We start from the raw sequence: 23,720 nt of genomic DNA, 5'->3' as shown, positions 1-23,720 counted from the left end.
CACATACTATATTATATTTAATATTTTTAATTACTTTATTTATATATATATTTATATATATATAAATCCACAAATGTTTTACCTCTACAGAGAGAGAGAAAAAAAACTTTAAAAAGTAAGGCTTTCTTAAACTGAGAATAAGTACATGAAATCATACAAACCTAACAACGAAATATCCAACAGAACACCACCGTGGCCTCAAAACCGTCGCTAACTGTAGTCTGTGCCTACGCTAACGTGCCCAGTATAAGGCCATGACTCATTGGAGAAGCGTCTTTAGTAAGGCAAACGGGTTGTGCTGTATGTAAACTGAATGCTACGGCTGCGTCGAGTACAGCTGGGTAGTGGTCCATTGGTCACCTTCCTACTGAGGGGGGTTAGCATGGCACCAGTAGCAGCCCTTGGAAAGAAAACAGAAGCCCTTAGGAATTACAGCCCCAGCGATGCACATGTGAGAGCCCACCTGAGCTCTGCGGCAGCAGCCGGACATGGATTTGGGTGAATTTGCCCTTTTTCGGTCCGACGGGAGCTGGCAGCTGAGGAGGTGCCTGTGGCCAGCAGGAGCTGTGCTCCCCGAGACTGGGGATGCGTCAGTGGTGGGGGGGTATCGAGCATCAGGAAGACTCAAAGCCGAGAACTGTGCTGTGGCCATGCCGCTGTGGTGGCACGAACCAGAGGGGCGGCCGCAGCCTGGGGAATTGCTGGCGTGGCTGGACCCTCCCAAAACGCCTGAGACAGGCAGCGCCTTCCACTACAGGAGGGCTAAAAATGAAGCCAAGATGTATTTTCTTTTAAACGATACATCAAGTGACACTTAAAAAGAGCCGGAGGGTTCTCCAAAATGAAAAAACATCCTTGCCATTCCCTCCCCAAATATTTGGGGCTGGCCCTGCCTGCCAGCACCTGGCCTGGAGGGAGCGGACATGACTACTGCCACCAGCAAAACCTCTGCGGTGCCAGGACAGGGATAAAGCTATATAACAGCTGATGGGTTCCATTGTGATGGGAGACACCACACGCATCCTGAACCACCGCAGAAAAAAGTGCACTAACATAACCAGAAATGATGAATAAAACCTGTACCAGCGGCTCTCAGCCCTTTCTGAGTTATGGACTCCTAAAGCTTTGCCAACGGGGGTGCTGAACGCCATTATAAATGTCACATCTTCAACTGCTGTTGGTATCAATGACTTTTTTTCCTTTCTCGCTTTTGCAGAGCTTGGGAGGTAAACCCTGAGCTTGAGGGAACCTGCAGAAGATGCTGGAAGCCACTCGTACAGCTTTCCTAACAAACTTTAAACAAACAAACAAAAAAAATAGAGGGAGAAAAAAAAAATACATGTGTCCTTCTAAACCTGCTAGCAAGTGGACTGCTTATTTTTACCAAAGAGAATTCATATCGTACAAACGTAATGGTCACCACTTTATCTGTGCTTAAAAAAGGCACAGGAAGAGGAAAAACTTTCAGTGCTGCTACCTGCATTTTCAGCCTTTCACCAGCTGATTTTTATCAAGTAACCCCACGGTGTGCCTTGGGCGTGCAGCCCCTTCACAGTAAGACAGAGCAAAAAGAAGAGGGTGGCAGCTGTGCCTCGGGTAGCAAAGAGGGCACAGCCGCTGGTAAATGGGTAAGTGGCCCAGCCCCGCTCAAAATTGGGTGTTGGGAACCCATGCGAGGGCAACACCAAGCCTGTTTGGGGCTTTTTCCTGATGAGTTTGAGAGAGGGGACTGGGAAGAAAAAAAATAGGGAAGAAAGGCATTTGAGCATCCTCGGGCAGCACCTCCTGAGCGCTGCTGTGGATGCTGCCCCACATTGGAGCTGTGTGGGCTGGGGGTCCCTTTAATTCCTCATCAGGAAAAGGAAAATTAAAAAAAAAAAAAAAGTAAAAATCCAGCTCTTACCATTATTAAATTTAAGCAGAACACTTCACTTGTGATCTCCTTCTCACGGCACTGCCAGGGACGTGGGGAGCAAAGCGGGTGCTGGCGCCAAATGGGATGCGGCAGGAGAAGAGGAGCCACAGCTGCCCCTCCAGCCACCAGCCAGCGCTCGGTTTGAAAATCTCAATATTCTGGTTTTCCCCCACTTTTTCCAGTCCCATGGGTGGTGGTTTCTCTTTGTGCATCCCCTAATAAACAAGCACGGGTGGGACTCAAAGGAGCGTGGCTGGCCCCATCAACCCAACCCTATGTTGGCTTAAGCCATTTACTCACTAAATGCAAGTTTTTGGCGATCCCTGCGCCTGGTTTCCCCAGTCGGACAGGCAGTTTCCTCCGACTAGCTGATCTCTGGCTACAGCAGTTACAAAGAATTTCAAGATTTACACACGCACGCACAAAAATTGCTCTAAATACCTGATGAAATTTTGGCAAAGCTGCTTCGTCCCCTCCAGCTGGCAGGAGGGGAGCAGTGGCAGGACCCCCGCAAACCCCACGCTGGCAGTGGGGAGCCCTCCACGGCTCTGCTGGCAGCCCCCCGACCCCGGGGCGAGAGGACCCACTCCCTCCTCAGTTGTTTTCTATCTGCTCAATATCTATCTCGCCATCCAGCTGGAAGAGGCTCTCAGCAGCCCCCCCGCCGCTCCGCCACGCCACCCCATCCTCCTCCTTCCCGCCACCCTCCTCCTCCTCCTCGCAGGAGAGGTCGTCCCTGCTGGACTGGCGCTCATCGGCCCGTGAGCGTGGCGGCTCTGGCACTGGGGTGCAGGCGGGGGTCCTGCCCGGCATCACATCTGGGGAGCGGGGGGCCACGGTCCATGGCTGGGGGCCGGGGAGCTGCTGGGAGCCGTCCTCGGCTGCGGCGCTAAGGCAGGTAAGGCTGTTGAAAGTCTGGCGGTTCTGCAAAGGCAAGGGGAAAGAGGCAGCTGAGAGAGGCGGCTGCCTGGTCCCCGGGAGCTGGGCAGCCGCTGCAAACCCCCACCTCCCCACCCATGGCAGCTCCTGCGCCTCTCCCATCCCTGCAACAGGCGATAGCATCAAAAACACTCCCACCCTGGTCCGGATCGGCTTCATCACCACCTCCACCCTGCACACCTCCCAGTCGCACGTGTAAGGCAGTACAGAGCTGTTCTGCCAAAAATAAATGAATGTTTCCAACAACTCCATTTATTCAACTAGCTAAGAGAAACTTCAGCCCCTTCTTTAAGCAGCTGGAGCTTGTGTGCTGCTAAACCCTCCACTGTGATGTCTCATGGCTGTCCTCCCTTATTAAAGACCATGCGAGGTCAGTTCTCTGTCCCTTGCCTCTGTAATGAAGAGGCTCCGTGGCTCGTTGCTTTGGCCAGAAACTTGATTTAGTTTATGTACTGTCACGTCTTCAAAAAGGTTTCAAACTCCGACAATGACAACGAGCTTGCAGGCATTCAAAACCCTTCACAGCAGAGCAGACACAACCTCTTGGAGATGCCGTCTGACCACAAACGTGCCTACCTGACAGGGCATGCCTTTTACCCGGGTTGTTTTTTAAAGGAGCAAGCTAAACGCTAATTAGTGAATGCCGATGGAAATAAAGTGGCCATCCCACTGGCTGCGGGGCAGAGCGCACGCTCTGAGCAGGAGAAGACCGTGGAGCACCTCAGCAGCTTGTGCAAGCCTCTCGCAAGAGCCAGCGTGCAAAGCGAGCGTGCGATGGTACACTCACTTCACAGACACCTGGCCTGGCCATGTCCCACCTGATGGGCCTGAATGTGCATCCAATAAATACCCGGGGGGAAGGCAGACCCCTTGCTAGCTGAAGATGCTCACCTGATCTGTGGCCACCAAATCCTCAGAAACCACACTGATAAATAGGTATGAGCACACGAGTGTCCAGCGCTTCCCTCTTCCTTACGTTTGCCTTTCCTGACGTGGGATTTATATGCAGTATGAAACCTGAAGCCTACTTGCAATGAAGCAGGGCTCGGGGTTAGGAGATTCCTCGCTTTTAAAGATCCCCATCTTGGGGGAGGCTTTTTTTAGTGTCAACTGAAACCTCTGTGTTGAGAAGATCGCAGCATGGGTGCACAGCTTATATTTTGTCTATAGGCTGTAGGAGATGGGCACATGAAGAAAAACTACTCTAAAGGATAAAAACTACACTCCATGATAAGTTTTGGGTAGCTCATGTCTTGGTGGAAATATGGATCAGGTGGAATTCCCCAGAGGCTTCACCAGTGCCTGGCATCAATCAGTATTTTCTTGAACAAGCTGTCTGGTGGGGTTAAATCTGCAAAGACAGACGCCGGCAGCAATTTGAGAGTCCGGAGCAGCAAGAAGTTGGTAAGTCCAGACGAGGTGACCTACAAGGAACAGTTTAGGAAAAGCGGGGTTTAGGCTGGAGACAGCAAGTGGGGGGTGTAGGAGGGTGTATTGTGTCTCCAACAATAAAGATCCTGGAGCACTGCTAAAGATTTCCAAAAGCTGTAAAATCGCATCACCAGAACCTGTTAGTATAGGTTAGACAAAATGTTGTTAAACTAGCATGGATGTTGGGTTGCCTGGGGAAGGCAAGGAGCGTGTAGAAGAGCTCTTTGGGTCTCTTTTATCTGGGGGAAGGCAAACACCATGCTGTTTCCATCACACCCTCTCTCCAAGAGCCTGGGCCAGACTGAAGCCGGAGTAACCAGGAGAGTGTCGGTACCCAGCAGAGTCTGCCATTGCGTGGTTCATGACCAAACATGCAGCCTGAAGACACAGCCTTGCTCCAAACATCCCCACCAACGTTCCTGGGGAATTTATGCACATTTGCTTGAGTTTTTTTTTCTTTCAAATCCAGGTAAGCTGGGAGTAACTCCACCAAAATAACTTACCCCAGGCTCTAAATGAAGCAAAATCATCCCTTCACGTATCCCCTGAGGGATGCAGATCAAAGCCCCAACTACTTCACACTCCAATAATTTCTTAAGAAATCCAAGGTACTTGTGCTGAATTCGTACCCACTGACCACACGCTGCTGAGAGGCTTTGGGCACAGCGCTAAATGACGCATCACGGTAAAACGAGTTGTTGCAGGAGATGACGCAGAGGCTGTTGTATCTGAAAGGAGAAGTTCCTGCTGCCCGAGGAAGAGCTGGCCACTGCCCAAGCTGGGAGACTACATTTCACATGGCCTTCAGTCTCTGAAACCTTCCAAAAACCCACAGGCCCCAAGCCCATGTGAAAAACCAGGCATTTGTCCTCTAAAAACCCAACTGCATTCAGTCCCCATGTCATCCTTCTCCTATCTTTTAAATACAAGCCGTGCCTCTCCATGCGGTCTGTCTTCTAGGTGCTGAATGCATAACAGCTTCGAGCAGAGATCTGCACATTGTGGTTAATTGACAACTTGTAATTACCACTGCACTTGGAGAAGGCCTGAGGACATAGGTGAAATATTTTCTAAGTACTTACAAAAATTTGCAAGCATAGTTCTAAAAGTGATTTAGGTACTTGAAAGCCTAAGTCTCCTGAAAGTCAACAGCCCTCTCAGAAGTGCAAATCCTTTCCACAAACAAAACTCTGGCACTTCTGAGAATGTTAATTTTTCTTCTTCTGCTAATCACGCTCATCTCCTGGCTCCAGCATTTCCCTGCGCTCAGAACCCAGGTGCGGGCGTGCCGGACTGCTGCGGATGGGCTAGATCATCCTGCAAGGATGGAAGATGCTCTACAGCGCTTCAGAGAAGGAGATGGGCGATGCCTGTAATGATGAATGAAGGAGGGTGCAACCTGGAGAGCAACTAAACAGGTCCATGGCACGCTCTTTCCATCCAAATGAAAAGTGTTTCCACACTTGGACATGTCTCGGACAACGGCCATGAATGGACTTGACTTTCAGGGAAATTTTGCATTTTATTGGACTTTGGCAAGATAATCAAGCCAACAGCCTCATTTTCCCTGCTCAAATCCACACATGCTGCAACCCAACGTTTTCCACATACAGCCTTGAGTCGTTCCAGGTAATATTTTCACCTCCTCTGTAAGAGGATGTAAAAACCCTTCTAAGAGCCCCGCAACTTCCAGTGCTGCAGAGGCTGCTCATGGAGGAAGGCCACGTGCGGGTGCCGGGCAGAGGCACTCCCTCTGACGCAGGTTTGCCAGCGCTTGTCTCGGAAAGCAAGTTTTCACAGGCACCGGCTGCCACAAAATTCCACGCCTCACCTTCTCAGCAGGGGGGATGGCCGCTGCGCAGCCAGGGTCGGCGTTGTAAGGGTGCAGGGAGGGACATTTTGGGGAAGGGTCCCCCCAAGATGGTGATAACCGAGCCAGCATCACCTGCACTGGCCATGGAGCTGCGGTGAATCAGCCACGACCATCAATGCAGCGTCTGTTCTCAACCCATTGGGAATTTTCTGCTCATTTTTTATTTATTGGGTGAATTCAGCGCGTGCTGAAGTGCTGAGCTGGCAAAACCGGGCAGTCAAGTCCTCTATTGATATCGGCCAAAGAGCAGTTTTGGTGGCACAATGTGGTGCTTGTTCCCCATGGCCAGGCAGCCCTGGGCCCCCTCCGAGCCTCTCCACAACCTTGTCCTTCAGTGCCAGACTGAAAGGGGTAGCAGGCATCCCAACTGCTGTTGATCTCAAGGAAACCATGGGAATCCAGACATCCTCCCGGATCTGACACAGGTGGCTTTTGGGAGATGCTTGTGGCCATCTGACCTCACCCAGCGAGCATCAGTAACGTACCTTCCACCCAAAACACTTTTTGCTCACAACCACAATAACCTATTTCTGACCATCTGAGGTGTTGGTTTATCTTCCCCCACCTCTCCCCGAAGCTGCAGCAATCCAGGATGCCAGGCAATCCAGGGAGAGAAAGAAAATGAGATGTTACTAAAGCAAGCACCTGAAAAATAATTTTAAAATACAAATAAGAAACCCTTGGCTACTCGGAACGAGCCACAGGGCTGCCAGCTGACCTCCAGGGCAAAGCCCTTGCATGGTGGTGACCAAGCTCAGGCTACGTCTCCTTCCTGCAGGGCTCTCGTGATGCTCCGCACCATGCGGCAACCAAGGCTAAAAGCCAGGAAGGCTGTGGGAACTGACTCACCCCCGACATCCATCCTTTTCCGCAGGTTCTTCCCCCCCTTGAGCGTGTGTCCCTGAGAGGGACAGGGGCTGGAGGCTGGCAGGCCCGACAGCAAGTGAGCTGGAGAAATCCCTCAGCAACATTTCTTTGTATTACTCTTCCCCTCATAAAATACCCAGCTGTGAGCTTTTCCCTGAAACACGTCCCTACAAACACGGTGGATCTGCTAGAATAAATATTAGCAGGACCATGATCCCTGCAGTGATCACGGCTTTTGCGCAAACACTTTTTTTTCCCCACCCTGCCAGGTGATTGCTGCAATTTTCCTGGGGAAGGTGTAACGCTACAAGCTGTCAGCACCACCGGCCCTACCTACCAAGCTGTCATCACCTCCCGTTAGCACACTGGGCTACAGTTGCTTCATAAAGCTGAAAATAAGCCGGTGCCAGAAGGAAAGGGGGAAGTGGGCAGCAAGCGGTGCTGCTCCGTGCGGGGACGATGCAGCTCTGCCAGCCCTCCCCATCTAGCACCAGCCAGCAAAGTCACCTCCGCTGGGGGCTTCTCTGCCTGGCTCAGGTTTAATCACTCTCGGAGGCAAACATCTCCTGTAAAATACCTTCAGCCTGGGTTGTTATCTGCTGCTTTGGTCGTTTGCATCATGGCAAAGTCCTACCTGGCATTCGTGTCATGGGAAGTGCTCATCCATGCTGCCAAGGAGAACGGCCGGGTGCTTGCAACTAGAAAATGGGTTTCCTTTGGTTTTAAAGCTCTACAGAACTTCATTGTAACAGCTGCTGTTATCCAGGCCAGGCATATACACACACATACATTGCTCTCCCCCACGTTTAAGGCACCCACAATCTTCTCCAACTCCATCCCCAGGCTGGTGCTCCCAAGGTTGTTTTCCCGGTGAGCGGGAAGGGGAGGAAGGGAGATGGGGAGAGAGCTGCACCAGTGCCCTGGTTTCGGCAGGGATAGAGTTAATTTCCTGGGGAAGGTGTAACTGAGGTTAAACCATGACAACCAGGCAGAGCAAGGAGATCTGCTTCAGGGACTGCTCAGCCCTGAGGCTGGAATAACCAACCTCTCTTCTTTATAACCACAAGGAGCATCTCAGGAGCTTTGCCAACAGCCCCGGGCTGCAGCACAGGCGCCGGGGCCGCTCACCAGCCGTGCACATCACCGGCTCGGCAGGTGCCCCAGACAGGTCTCACCAGCACCCCACTTGCGGCTGTTTGGCCTCCCCAAAAAGCGGGAGATGTGGCTGTCTCGCCCCAAGCAGCGCTGGCGACCACTGCTGCATGCAGCTCAGCAGCACTGGCTTCCAAGATCAACACTGCCATCGGTGGGGGGAGACGTGGGTCTTACACTGACCCTGTCCTCCCGCAGAAAGAGCCTCTGAGCAGTGAATGAAGTGTCGGGAAAGAAATAACTGAAATACCTGAGGAAGGAAAACACAGGAGGTAGTTATGGGGTATATGAAATGCAAATGGAGCTCATGTGCCTGGTGCGGAGCCAGAGCTGGGTTATACGCAGTGGTGCCACGTCAGGGAGCTCAAACTCATCCGCTGTTTTATTTTTTTCAGATTTTATCTATGGAGGCATTGAGTAATTTGCAGGCACCCCTGTCCCCTTCGTCAGGCCGACGTGCTGCAGAGCTTGCCTGCAGCAGCATCCCCTGTACAGAGGGGATGGCTCCCCATGCTGCTCCTGGCGGGTAGCACGATGCTGCCCTTGTTTTCAGGGTCTGCCTTCCTGGCTCTTCCCCTTCTCATCTGCTAATGAAGAAGAATATTAACATAGCCCCAGTCCTAATTTTGCAATAACAGGCACCAGCGCTTAGATGGTGCGTTGGAAGTCTACAGCTTTAGCAGATAATTTTGCTTTTATTCTGTTTGGTGTGAAAAACAGCTTTCACGAGCAGGCTTAGAAATATCTATTATCCTACCAAGCTGCTTCACACCACAGTATTAAACAAACAAACCAAAAAAAAGCAAGAAGGAGGCTTTAAGTCATTAATATTAGCGCTGCGTTTGGATCCTGTAGAGTTAATTTGGTTTTACTTGCAGTTTTGCTCATCTTTGGAGCTCTCTAGCTGTCCCAACAACAGTGAGGATTTTTAGTGGGTTTTCCCAAATGCAAAAGAAAAAGTTGTTATATCACCCACCAGTGGGAACCCCTGTGGTGCTACAGAGCCCCAGGGAGATGCTGGAGAGACGTATCCCAGAAATCACAGAGAAATACAGCAGGCGTGTCTATGCATGGAATGAGAGAGCAGTGATGCTCTCTGGGGCTTGACCGTCCCACCCGTGTGCAGCATCCCGCAGCATCCTGCATGGGGGGACTTGGCCCCAGCACAGCATCCCGGCCCATTCCCATTCATAACAATAACTGGAGGAAATCCTCATTTCCTGCCAAGAACAAATATTTTCACTAACAGACACTGAACCCTTCGCTATGAGCGAGAGAAATCCATTCGCTCAGGTCATTAGGCAGCCCCACGAGCGATTACTGTGTATTTATTTATTTCCAGGTTGTCCATCCCTCCAGTGCCTAGCCTTTTGCAGCCTCCCTGGCTCCTTCTCTGCATCCCAGGAGGCCAGAGGCTGCTCCCTGCCGCAGCAGAGCATCCTTGGAGCACCACAGGGCGCTCACGCCGACACGGTCAGTGCTGCTGAGAGCCTAGCAGAGATGGTGGCATCGGGGCCGGGCTGCTCTCCCGATGATGCTATTGCAACGTGATGGATTTAACTGGAGTGGTTCTGGCATGAGCAATGGTGAGCCTGAACCTGGCTCGTCCCCAGAGCTCGCAAAACTTCAGGGTTTGGAGGGGCTCATTTTTGGGGAAATTCAGAGATGCTGGTATTTTGACTTGTCCCAAGTTAGGACGAAACATCACTATTATGGAATTTTTTTTTTTTTTTAAACCACATTTTTTGAGAATCTCAGTCCTACACCATTTTCATATTATTTGCATCATTTTCAGTACAGAAATAATATTTCTGTTCTACTACTGTGGTCTCACTTCATGCCCTAAATTATAAAGCAAGACCTTATAGAAATTAAAACCAAACTTCCAAAAATCTCTCATTCAATTCCTTTAGCAAAATGCTTTCTGCAACTCTCTCAATTCACCGAATCAGCCCTTTTCAGTGGCAACCTGCTCCAGCTGAACACTTCCACCTAACTTCTCCTGCTATAATTCACATAGCAGTACCAGCAGATGCCCAGCATTACGTCCCACACTGACCTTGTCACCAGCACAGGGACAGTGTCACCTCATTGACACCACCTCCCTGGCAGCGACATGAAGCCTGTATTTGCACCAGCACTTTGATTAATATATGCCCCAAAGTGCTTGAGACAAACAGTTGACTCCCCATTGGGATGATATCAATGCAGCAGGACACTGTGTCCTCCGTGCCAAGGAGATGCAGAGCAGGACGGACCGCAGCGATGAAGAATTCGGATGGCTGCAGGTGTGGAGCATCTCATAGCATCAGCAGTGCCGTTAAAGAAACTACCAGCCAGTAAAGGGATAAAATCATGTCATGGATGACCATAAACCAGAATTTATGGAAAGGCAGCGCTGCGGTGTGTAAATCTGGGACATCAAATGTGAGGCAGGAGGTGCAAGGGTGCACTTAATCTCAAACAGTCCCCTGTGCCAGCATCTCACCTCTTGCAACACATAGGGAGCAGGCTTAGCACACAGTGACTAATTTAAGGTGATAATGGTATCCACCTTGTTTTTCCCTAGGCATCAGATTAATGCTGGGTTGGATTAAAAATGCGAGGGGAGTAAGTAATCTGGAGTCATGTATCCATAACTGCTCCTAAGGAATCATTTCCTAAGTTGGTGCTCAATGGCTGGGATTGCCCCTGTCTCGTCTTGGCGGGGAAAACCCACCAAGCATCTCCCCAGCCCAGGCACAGCCTCTGGCTCAGTTTTTCCAAGCTCAAGCTGGGACCTGGGGTACCTCCCTCTGGAGAGGGGACCTGCGACAAGCAATGGCTCATGCGGTGATTTATGGTGCACAGGCGGCATGTGGCAAGTCACCATCCTCCAAATAACATCCTCAAAGCGCTGAGCAAATACCAATTGATCCCCATGCCTCGAATGTGAGGCAGGCAGCAGCCCCATGATGAAAACAGGCAGAAAACCCAGGGAGCAGGTGATAAAACCACCGAAGCTGGACACACCAAGTGCAGGGCAGACCCCCCCCATATGATGCATGGGTGCTACCCGGGGCAGCCGAAGCCACCTCCCACCATGGGCACCTGCACCCACTGCCGCACCCAGCACTGTGGCCTCCTGAAAATTAAATGCAGACTTGAAGTACACATCACTTTTCTGACACAGTCGCCATTTCAGGCTAATCCTGAGCATCTTTCTCTTGAAAAGAAAACTGAACTGCCCTCCTGGTTTATTTAGTGTTGCTTTCTGAAATGCTTTGAGAGAGTTTTGCAAGGCAAGAGACTCCCAAGTAACTTCTGACCACCACTTCTAAAATTTTGCATTGAAAAAATATTTTCTACAAAACCACCAGCTGCCCAGGAGGCCAGGGCCACGTTTCCCTGCGCCCAAAGGAGCCGTTCCCACTGCTGCGCTGGGCTTAGCTGCAGATCCAAAATCTGCACCCTGCTCCATCCTTCGAATGCCTCCAACATCCTCTGGCAGAAGAAGATGTGATAGATGAAGCACCTTCGAGGGGAGAAAAATCTGACTACCGTCTGCAAATCCTGCCACCACTGCATTCACCTGAACCGTGGGAGGGAGCAGCAAGCCTGGAAATATCCTGGAGTGCTGGGGTTTGGGTGTTTTTTTTTTTTAAAACAGCATGAACAACCGCTTTTGGCTGACGCTTTTGAGCATGTCGATTGATTCAAGCATGAATCTCTGTGCTTTATCAAAGACATTCTATGGGTCCACGTAGCGTACGAGCCTGGGCACTGGAGGGTTAAACAGCATGTGGTGAATCAGATGTGCATCTTCATCTTCGGGATACAATCAGTTTTGTGTGTGTTTGGGACAGACACTGCCAAGCTTTGTTTGTGTTTCCAGCCTTGTCCTCCCATGAGTGAACAAGGGGGCAACACCTGACCACGCGTCCCTGGACCCCACGGCGGGATGGAGCCTGGAGCAGGGGATGGAGCCGGGAGCAGGGGGCGGCAGTGCATGGTCCTCGGTACCACAGGGCCCTTGGGCACTTGGACCCCCCTTGCCCAGGTGAGGGATGATGCCGGAGGAGCCCATCCACACGCACAAGTCCCGACCCATGCTGGAAAAGTGATTTCATGGCAGAAACTCCCACGTCCCTGGGCACAGCCCATTTCTGCTTCCACAGCTGAATTTATTTTCAGCCCATTGTGTTTGGTGAGTCACAGATTTATAACTGGGGTAGATGGGACCGTTTTGACTGTAAAATCAAAACAATGGATGTCATTGCATTACACGTTATTGCTATTAAAAGCTCTGTCGGGTAACTAAAATAGAGCCTGCTACAATAAATCACCTCCTACAAGCATACTCTGACTATACCGAAGTACCTTGCCTGAAATGGTCACTCCAGAGCTGCACCAACAAATCAGCCTTTTATAGGGAGATGGATCTTTTTTGCATGCTACTTCTGGCAGCAATATGACCCAATACCTAAGAGCAAGGTTTTATTGCTGTGGGTAGCACCCAAATTACATCCCACCTGAGCCGGCACGGCCTCAGGAGCTTATGGACAGGGGTAGGTGAAAAAATGCATTGCCTTCATTTTTCCATTTGGGAAACTGAGGCAGGGAAACTCTGCTTGAAGAACATTTGCAGAGGAGGCAGAAACTGAGCTGAGGCATACGAGTTCCAGTTCAGTGCCTTAATTTCAAAAGCATCCATTCCTCTTAACATATTGCCCTCTATACATTAAAAATATATGCACTTGGACCTGATAAAACTCTTAAGACCAGACCAATCTATGATGCCCAACAAAAGCTTTTATTTTTAGTGCAGCTTAGGGAAAAACTGATGCAAAACATCTCTGAAAGCAATGGAAATATTTCAGGGTGAAGTTCCTCGCAGCATACGAGCATCCTCCCTGGCGTCGCAGGCAGGAGGATGTCAGCAATGTGGGCTTGCGCCAGTGGGCAACTTCAGTGAGTGCCACTTGGTCTACGCTGCCTCGGTGGACACCAGCCGAGACGAGGTTTGCTATACTTCAACGAATATGGAGAATTGTTTGTCAAAGTAAAAGGGAGGGAAAAAACCCCCTTAACAGTTCATGCCAGGAGTAAACATCATTATAAGCCTAATTTCCAATATTGACTTGAATTTTTTTCAACCACTTGTGTTTTTAAATAAAAAAATACCAGGGCAATGAATAATGATGGCGGCATGTGTAATAGTCTGACCAAAGTTAAAACCAGCCGGCCTCCAAGGTCCTCTGCACTCTCCGAACCGAGTCATTTTCTTTTCATCCTGAACCGAAGGCTTTTTCCCACCAAGCCACAAATTGACCTTTGCAGGCTCTCATTTGTGTTTATTTAAAAAACACTGGGGCTTGGAAGCTGGAATCTGTCTCAGAAGTTACATCAATAGCAAACTATTTCCTGGGACACGTCTGGAATTTAAAACCTCCAGTTTTTCACCTGTCACTACCTTTTGGCAATATTTGCCACTGGCTCGAGTGGGTCCTGATGCCAACCGAGATCGGTGCCACCCCTCCCACCCCCACCAGCAAGCCTGAAAGCTGCCGAAATTTAAACAGAAAATCTTTTATGTGAAAATGTAGAGAATTTTACCCCTCGAGGAAAGAGCTGGGTGATCGGAGAGGAGAGGTCACTTCTCCCATCCTCCAGTTTGAAACTTCTCCCCACTCAGCATCAAGACCAGCCTGAAACATTTCCAAGCTTGTGGGCTGTTTACTTCAGCTTTGGGAGCGTACATCCTTCGTGCATGGGTCCTCATGGAAACTGCCATTACTCCTTAGTTTGGAGGGGACAACAAGGCAGGGACAGCCTGGCTCCCAACCATCAAGAGCATTACACACCCCACTCCTCTGGATCTCCAGCCTAGGCTGAAGCTGATTTTAATCCTGAAAAACACAAGAACCACCCATCCACATTTCAAGAGGATGCTCTTGTGATTCCTGGTGCAGATGACTCCATAGTGCGAAGGCACATGTTCCTCAGAGGACGGTGAAGTCACCCCATGAATGGCGCTGTCTGTCTACAGCAGCCAGCACACAACGTGAATAGTCCCGTTGTACCCAGCTCCAACATCTCAGCACCCTTCCCATAACAGGCGTCTTTCAGGCACAAAGTCTTCTCTATAACTCTTCCTTATCAAGCACACCCAGTGCTTCATCCTCACCACCTTCTAAGCCGGTGTCCACTGCTGCCAGTACCCTCTCAGTACCTTCACAGCCCACCTGCAGGGCAGATAGCTATTTATGGTGAATTCATAACCATGGGAAGGCCTCCATAACCACGAGGAGATGCAAGGCCATACTGTATTTTAATGGCCTTATTTGATTTATAGCAACTACTCTCTGTCCCATATGTTATACGCTATACTATATAATAAGGAGCTTCATGAAGGAGGAGAAGTAGTTTGCCAGCTGTTTGGGACTCCTCAGTGTTCACGAGTACAACTCTTGCAGCAAAGTAAATGGATGTTAGAGAAAACTCAGGAGCAGAAGACATCAGTAGTACAGTATTTGTTACGAGAGACGTAGCTCTTCAAACTGCAAATGCTCTGAAGGCTCACAGAGAAGACAAAATCTTGTGGAGCCATCAGAAACAGGGCACAGGTGACAACCCCAGGCCTTCATTTATTACCAGTGCACAGACCCTAGCAGTGCACTTACAGCTGGCAGGAACCAATATCTCACATCACGTCTGACAATTATTGCCAACAGTGCTACGGCTTACACGCCACAAAGATATTTGTGCCTTTCTTTCCATGGCAAGTTGTATTTCCAAACACTACAAGACCATCCTCCATTTCCAGCCAGGGCTGCCCCTGCTTGGAGTTGCATGCTGCAGGGAACAGGGCTGGGGTTGAAGAAATATATATACACATATATATACACACACATATATATATAAAATTTTTTTCATAGATATATATAAATGATTCACTTAAACATCTGTAAAAAGGATAGCTGTATTTGGAAATGTGTTAACACAAATGAAAATCTCTCAGTAACAGCCATATCAAAATTTTACAAGGCAGGAAACAGAATGCGCAAGAGATAGCGAGGGCTCGTTTTGCCATTGCTGGGGATGACTGCAAATTCTCATTCAGGGTGGCCATCATTGGTGTGACAGACATGTTACGTCTCCCTTGCAGCTCCCCAGAGCCTGTGTGAAGGAAAGCAATCTGCTCAGCCAGCACACACACGCCAACATCAGCGTTGGCCCATGGCTCGGCTTCCCGTAGATGACACAGACAAGCCACCAAACCCAGCGTTCATACTGCCGCGAAGCATTTTGGCACGCAGCACCCCAAATCCTCCAGGAAATGTCGACACAGAGACGTCGGGAAGCGGCAGATCCGGAGGCGGGAGACAGCTGGCAAGTCCCCAGGTCACCGGCACAGCAAGGCACCCTTTGGAGAAGAACTGCACCAGACCATGGGAGAGGAAAACTAAGGAGGTGTCTCTCCACCACACAGCATCTCTGGCAGACTCTGGTTTTTTTTTTTAGAAAATCCATTTTTCTCACCTAATATGCCCAGCCAGCTTCTCCTACTGCCTTGCAAAGAATGAAACCACCCGTTCTTGCTGACATCAGCCCAGCCAGGAAGACAGCCAGGGTCCAAGCCACCTCCTGCCACCTTCACAATGTTGCTCATCTCCCATATTTTTTAGGTGCACCCGCATCAGAAAAAGAAAACCAGCTCTTTGAGAAACCTCCCAATTCATGGAAAACTCTGATCCCAACCATTTCTGATAACAGCCCGCGGGTACAGACACTGTCCCCGGAGCTGCGAGACCGAGAGCACTGCTCCTAGGTAGGAGAGCATGCTGCCGTGAGATTAATTAACATGCTGTCAGAACAACTGCCGGGATTTCAGAGGTTGGATGTTGTCCTCCTTGGGCTTGTGCTTCATGTGGCAAGGGAGAATAAAAGCTGAAGTTAGAAAGCAAGCCCAAGCCCTGCACCAAAATGAGAGGATGGTTGATGTCCTCATTTTAAGGGGCACAAGGGTGGTCACAGAAGCCAGGCAGCTTCCCTGGTACCCAAACCCTCCTTGCTTGGGGTGAAGAACAGAGACCTGCCTCTGGACACTGGGGATAATTAAATGACACATCATTGTCACCCACTCGCCTGAGTGCGTCCCGCCAGGTTTATACCCAGTTTGAAGGCAAAGGGGCACAAAGCATAGTGTTGGTGTGCATTTAAAAAGAGCAGAAGGATTTTCACGGTGCTGTGGCTTTTAAAAATTGTTGCTATTTCAACAACTGTGCTCACGATTTAGTTTCTGCCCGAAGTTGAAGCCTCTCTGCTTTGGTGCCGTATAAGTAAATAAGAAGGGGAGCGATGTGGGCTCACCGCCCCTCTCTGTGCTATGGGAATAGCAGAGCGAGGAGACAAACACAGGATTTTGAGGAACTAAAGGCAATGTTTTCCCAAGTATTTTCCCTCCCAGAAGAACTTTAACATTTAGGTCTCTTTCTTAATTAGCCCAGTTATGTGGCCATGTAATTGCTTCCAGGAGCAGCTCCCTTCCCTCCTGCCTGGCCTAAATATCCCTCCTGGTATAAAGAAAACATTTCTTTCAGGTCAAATTATTTCTATTTTGATTATGGTACAGGGTTTCAGGCCTATAAGCACATGTGGTCACCAGCATAAGCAAAAAATTAACCGATCTGCTGCCAGAGCCGGATGCTGATCTGGCACCCGGCACCCTGGGCTCGGTTCCCAGCTCTGCCGTTAGTGCACAGGGACTCACAGCGTACCCCGTGCCTCATCTGGGGCAGTTGTATGTATGGCCCTACAGTTTCTCCATCTGTAAAGTAAATGCTTTGAGGTCTACTGGAAAGCCCAGTTTGGACACTTTGGCTTCCCTTTGCTTTGAATCACAAAGACCATTGCACACAAGCCATTTCTACCCCGTACAAAGCCAGACTAGAGGACACGTGCAACCATGCGGACACCTTGCCATTATTTCAGCTCTTCATCTGAAAGCACCTACTTTCCAGTCTCGTTCCTAGAGAGGGTTTAAAAGCAGCCTGAGGGAATACCCAAACCTGCAGGGGTTTCTCGAGCGTGCTTATTCCCCATCTCCCACTGCTCATGAGGAATTAGCTGGTTTTCACGGCATTCCCATCCCAGGGAGGGCTCTGACCATGCCCCACGCCCTGAAAGCCCGCCCCACCAAAGGCAAGAATGCTCACCGTAACTTGCTTAATCTTGCTCATCCCCCTGTGCCAGTCCTCCCACGCGGAGAGCAGTCTGCCAGCACTGCTTTTCATAACTGAATAGCTACGAAAACCTTGGCCCTTGCACGGCTCCCGGCTCTGCTTTCTTCCCACTCTGCTACAGCCCTGCTGTCCAAAACCCAGCAGCACATCCCTGCCTTGGGGATCCACCCGCTGCCATGGGCACCCGAACACAGCTGAGTTTCCTCCCTGGAAACTGGGGATGCTCCATGGGACGTGCCTTGGGCTGGATCCCAGTTGCAGAGTTCCTTGGTGACGGTGTTGTTGGTTGTTGGTGCTAGCAACCACCGGGCGTTTGGCAGTGGCCCTGGCCACCCAGCCTGGACCGGCAGGCAAGGAGGGGATGGGAGGGGGGGTGCCCATCACTCTCGCTGCCACCAGCACGGGGGGAGATGCTGCACCCAGAGAATCCCCTCCTCGTTCCATGCCTCACAGCACAGGGCTTCAGGACCCTTTCTTTATCATACCGGTTCTTGCAGAGCATGAACCACCCTGACAACTATTTTTGTCTAATCTCATGCTTGAGGGTAGCTGAGTAACACAGGGTGCTCAGGCATCACTGTCTCGCTTTGGGGGATTTTTTGATGGGGAGGACAGTAGTCAGAGAAAACACAACTATTCCTCAAGCTGCAGGTTTTCCAGGAACACGGACTGAGCTGCTTTCGGACATATGAGTGATTAGCTTTTTGTCATCCTTGGGTCATTTGCCTGTGCCAAAGCCACAGCTATCCAAATTATAAATGTGCACCTGGGCTTAGCATCCACCAGAGGGAAAGGGAAGCTCCCGCTGACCCCCTGGGATCTCCCCAGCCAAGCCCTCTGTTTCCCAGCTGACAAACTTTCCCCCTTGGTCTGACACAATGGAGAAGCTATCTTTGCCCCATGGCATCCTCAGAGGGCAAGGAAGGTCAGTGCTGTGCCAGGAGCACCAGTGCCACTGCCAGGCTTCAGCGCCCTGTGGGCAGAGCCAGCAGCTCGTGGCTGCCCCAAGGATCCCACCTGCTGAAATATTTTGGTCAGATTTGCCATCTGATACAGCTGGGTTTTGCAAAGCTTATTGGATAGGCTTAGCCTAACTGCTGAAGCGCTCAGTTGGTCCAGCTGGGATAATTAAATTAGTTAACTCTGCAGTTGTAAGCCAGCAATTTCAGGCACATCTACTGCAAAGGAAACACATGTGTGTGTCTCACGTCTCTGGGTGAAGGTGTCCATCTGTGTCTTACAAGAGCCTCACCGGAGCCTTGAGGGAGCAGCTGAAGGACAGAGATGCTAGAAAACACTGATCCAGCCCAGCCGTCAGCTCTGCTTCAAGCCTCAAGGTCCCGCTGTCTCCTCGTCGTGTCCCCTGTCCCACACAAGGCCGGAATGCAAGGCTGGGGAGGGACTGAGGAGGGAGTTGAGGACTGCACTGTGTGCAGCCCCTCGCCCACCATCATGGCTCTGCGCCACCCATCAGACCTTTTCCTCCTGAAAGGTGGAAACCAGAGCCCGGACACTCTCCTCCTTCCCTATCCATCACATGAACCTTATACATCAGCACAAAAAGCACTTGCAGGCACCCTTCCCGGAGGCGGTGACCTCCTGCAGAGACCCCAGGCAGCACCAGGAGTGCTGTGTGGAGAGAAGGGTCTGCACCTCTCTCCTGCTTAACAGCTACTGCCGCACAGCCCGCAGCCCTTCTGAAATTTGATTACATCTGCTCCGGTGACACACTACTGCTTTTAGCATCCTGGTTATTTTGTAACTGCGAGCACTTGTTTGTGCCATCCCCACTTCTCAGCCCGTTTCCGTTTACTGCTTCTCTTCCACATTTCCACTGACGGCTGAAAATCATGAAGCTCACTTCGGATTAACCTGGTGAGAGGATTTAAGAATGGCTTGCAAATGGTTAGGGATTTGGGGAAGGGATGACACCCCGAGGCTGCTGGGGGGGACAGAAAGCAAGACCCCCTTCTGAGTGCATGGTCTGTGGGAGCCGGTGGCCCAGCTCCCAGTGGTCCAGAGAGGTTTCCAGGCAGGATTCAAGCCTTCTGTGCTCCCCAAGTATGCTCAAGAAGGGCAACCTGCCGGGCCTTGCTGTACCTTCATCCTTCTGAACCTGGGTCTTAGGCAGGTTTGTGTCAGTCCTTCTTTACTCATGTATTAGCCCCTAATACACAGGTCTGACACACAAGTCCAACAGCCAGATGCTGAGATTTGTTAGATCCTTTAGCCTCATCCTCCGCCCCTGCTGGGGGCACCCCTGTACCCCACAGGGTCCCTGCCGTGGGGATGTGGGATGGAGAGCCGTCCAACGCAGGAGCCAATGTGGGGACTCGGCCGTCAGGGTTGCTCTTGTTTAGACTGTTTCGCTGGGGCCAAGACCAACCCAAAGAGGTGGGTTAAGAGGTGCAGGATGCCATCCTAACCTGCGATTCTGTTCCTCAGACAAGGGACTGAACCAAGTGCACAGGCATGCTGTGCCTGTGAAGCCTCACGCAGACCTCGGCAGGGACCTGGAAGGGCTGGAGATGAGCTACAGCTGGTGCTAAACCCCCGATGGGCACCAAGGGAGCCAGGAAGGAGCATCTGTGGGCTCACCAGGCCGGAAGACCAGCTACAAAAAGAGGCTTTGCAGGGCCCGGCGCAAGTCTTTTATTCCCCAAAGTCTGCAGAGGAGAGCACTCACAGCAAAATCAGCTGGACATGATGCCCCATCTGCTCGGAGCTGTGCTGGGGCTGCCTCCCCACCAGTGGGATCCGTTTAAAGGTCTGCCCTACCTGCCACACTGCCTCCGTGCCCTTCGTTTGCAAAGGCCGGCAATTAAAGAGCAGAAAATCACAAGGAGCCTTTGGAAAAAAAGGAAAAAAAAAGGCTTCACTGGCATTTCATTCATTTCATTGGCATAAACTCATTAATTCTTTTAATGAGGGATCAAAGCCTCGGAGCTTGCCACGGCTGCGGCCATGGGAAGATCGATCCCTGCTCCCCCATGCTCTCCTTTGGTGCCCCTGCAAGCTGGCCCAGAATGAAGCGATGAGCAAAGAAGAACAGATGACTTCTGCTCTGCCCTCCCAGAGCCTCCAAAATGCTCACCTTACCATGGCGCAAGCACCGCTCGGAGACGGTAACCATTGCACAGGCTCTCAGAATAGCCAGGTGAATAAAAATAGTCCCGTCCCTTTGATCTCTTCCCTTTGTTCAGCCGTGAGCACTCCAGCAGATGCAGCTGGGGCACACGTGCATCATACCGAGGCTTTGCAACTCATTCAATGTTTTGGTGTCATCCCAAAAGGTCTTGATGATCACCTCCACCTCCTCCCGAGGTACTGAGCAGCTTGTCTGGAGGGATATGATTGGCACGTTCAGCCTTGCAAGACCAAACCACTGGTCATGGCAAGCAGACACCCCAGTGGGCAACTGAACCAAGGTACTCGCTGGCACGTGCACAACCGGCTCCGTGCGCACAGATATTGCATTGGATTTTGTTACCTGTGCACCCACGCAACCACACATGCTACCAACATGTCTCCATGCCAAATTACCCCAATGCAGCAAAACCCAGGGATACGCAAAAATGACCCTCTGCACGGCTCCTCATCAACCTTTGCACACATGCCTCTGTGTGTATGCAAACCCCCACGAGAAGTACAAATGCAAGTTACGCTTTGCATTTCCAAATACAGCCCCAGAAAATGCCGTCGGAGGAAATGTGGATGAGGAAGATTTCCCTGGCCACTGCTGGGCACGCAGAAAGAGGAGCAGCCCATTTCCCAGCCCCAGCATCTGTGCTTGGGGCCGCATCCTTCCCCCTTTTTCCCTGGCCGCTCTGCACCGTGGGCACCAGCAAATGCACCTGGTCGGCCCATTTCCGCAGCCACGGACCTCCTCTCACGCCAGCAGGTTAGTAACAGAGACTCGAGGAAACCTGCAGTCATCAGCATGCGGTGGCAAAGGCAGTTTTAACACGCTGGTTTTAAAGTGAGGAGCTGCCTGGGAACAAGTGGCGAAGCCGCTTTCTGAGCAAGCTGGAGGGACGTGGCCATTGCTTCGCATTGCTCCCCGCGTGTCTGACACCAATTTGGGGACAGTCACCTTTGCCCCCCTCCCTGCGGTGGCAGCTCGTGGGGCTCCGTGCCTGTGGGCTCCGGGCAGGGTCAGGAAGGCAGGCAGTGAAGGGGCAGCCTCACCCTCCCCACCATTGGTTTTGAGGCAGTTTGGGTCTTTTGCAGGCTTTGGTTTGCCAGGAACTCCCGCATGGGCTTACAGGACATCCTGCACTGCACATACGGGTGAAGCAACGAGTGGCTGCTTGTACAGAGAGAATTAGGAGGGGACAATTGTGCTATTCCAACCTGCAGCTAGTAAAATATAATAACATGTGTAAGTTGTTTTTACTGCCCGTCCAGCTTATTAGTTAATAAAAGAAGCTTAGCATATTAAACGTTGCTGGCGTGGTTTATCAAAAGACGAGAGCAACCCTCGTGCTTTTCCCCTGCTATCACCCAAATATGTGATTCCCTCACCCATTTTATCCTCTAAGCTCCTCTGGAGGAGGAGAAGCCCATCTCTTCCTCCAACACCGCTGCACTCCTTCAAACACCCTCTGCACTGCCAGGCATGAAACGCCATAATACATCGTGTTCTTGTAAGAGGGGAAAATGCACATACAGCGTTGGATGTCACCTCACTGGGGAACGGCAAAGGGAGAAACACCATGGCTGTTTCTCCACACCACCCGATGAATTCCTGCCAGCAGTTTCCCTGCGAACAAGAGGATGCCTTGCACCAGGCGGGCTTTGCCGGCCGCAGCTGTACAAAGAAAATCAGGGCAGATGCTCCCAACACGGTTGCCTCTGGGATGAAGCACAGCAGCACTGTACAGAAGGTGACCACATCGAACCGAAACCACGGGGGAAGCTTTCTGGCTGGCAGAAGGTGACAGCCCACCCTGGGAAGCAGCCAGGGCAAACCCCCTGCTCCCACAGCAGGAGCCCTGGGGTCTTCAGACGCGCTGCTATCTCCATCCCACACAGAGCTGGTGGTGTCGTTGACTTTACGACTATAAATTATTGATGTGGGAAATGTCAAATCATAAAACAGCAGAAAAAGAAATCTTATGAGCGTGAAATGGAAACGCTGCTCCCACTGTCCTTCGATGCAGCCTCTCGCTTTGGCTCTCTCTTGGTCCAGTCACTTGGTCTTGCAGGGAGAGGACCCAGGAGCAAAATCCTCCCTGATTTGCACTTCAGATCTGTTATCTGGCTTTGCACGGCAGATTGAAGAGGGAGGTTGTGCTCTGTGTTTGCAACTGAAAATGAAACGTGATAACATCTCCAGAGTGGAAAATTACAGAGGCTAACAGTAAGTAAAGCCCATAGCAGTATGAATTCAGCTCCTGACGGAGCCAGGGCTAGGTGCCTTGGGGTGCTGCCTTCACCTCCTCACAGCAGACTCAGGGCTCCTCTCTCCTGAACTCAAAAATGTGGGGTTTAACGTATTCCTGCTTGAAACGCATGCCAGGAGCAAACAATGACACAGTGGAAAAATCAGTGCAGAACAGAAATGCAGGGATTTATTAAAGAAATCCATTTGGAGGGGAACGGGTTTCCTGCTTGGACAGAAGGTTGTACTTCCCCATAACACCCGTGTTACTCTGCACACCACAGACCCACCTCAGGAGGATGCTAAAGGATTTTTAGCAAAGCAGAGAACAGCATCACCTCGCTGCTAAGCCCTGTCTGCAGGGCCCTCGCAGGGACAGCACCATCACCTCTTACCTGGGTCATCTTGGCGAGGTCCAGTGAGGGCCGTTGCTCCTGAACCTCCTCCGGTCTCCGTCGCTTGACCCCGACCTTTTTGTCGTTCAGGACACAGGGCTGTGAACGGCTTCGGGAGAGCCCGCCAGCCCGTCGCTCCAGCTCCGGTGTGGAGGCAGGCGTGCTGCTTGCCGAGGGTGAGCCGTACTCCGAGGAGGAGAAGCGGTCGTGTGAGCAGGAGAGGGACCTCTGCATGTCCACCCGGTCTCCTCCGTGCCCACCAGTAGCCGATTTCCTTAGCTGGCATCCCAGCCGGCTGCTGAGGGCGGGATGCTCGCAGGAGAGTGGGTTGGACCGCGAGGGCAGGCTGAAGGCCGTTTCTCAACCGGGGTCCAAACCTTCGAGCCTAAGGGTCTCCACAAGGTCCCGCAGCTCGACATTTCATCTGAAAATGAGAGCGAGCGACACTGGCGCTTGCTGGGGGGGGCTGAGGGGTTGCCGTGGGGGTCGCTGAGGCTGAGGTCTTTGATCAGGTTGGTGACGGAGCAGGTGCTGGCCGTCT

At 51.2% G+C, this 23,720-nt stretch overlaps 1 protein-coding gene across 1 annotated transcript in view; it reads right to left on the bottom strand.

The window, feature by feature from the left end:
* Positions 1-76: 76 nt before the first annotated feature.
* Positions 77-23,720, bottom strand: part of FAM53B (family with sequence similarity 53, member B) — a 35,462-nt gene continuing 11,818 nt past the window's right edge. Inside the window, 3 exon segments of the mRNA XM_009325868.1 lie at positions 77-2,839; positions 23,180-23,522; positions 23,525-23,718. Coding sequence (XP_009324143.1) covers positions 2,510-2,839; positions 23,180-23,522; positions 23,525-23,718 — 867 coding nt within the window. The 3' untranslated portion in view covers positions 77-2,509.

Source organism: Pygoscelis adeliae, unplaced genomic scaffold (genome assembly GCF_000699105.1).
Source record: "Pygoscelis adeliae isolate BGI_AS28 unplaced genomic scaffold, ASM69910v1 Scaffold4, whole genome shotgun sequence".
Lineage (NCBI taxonomy): Eukaryota > Metazoa > Chordata > Aves > Sphenisciformes > Spheniscidae > Pygoscelis > Pygoscelis adeliae.
Note: the sequence above shows the minus strand (reverse complement) of the source record. Positions and strands in the feature narration are given on the sequence as shown.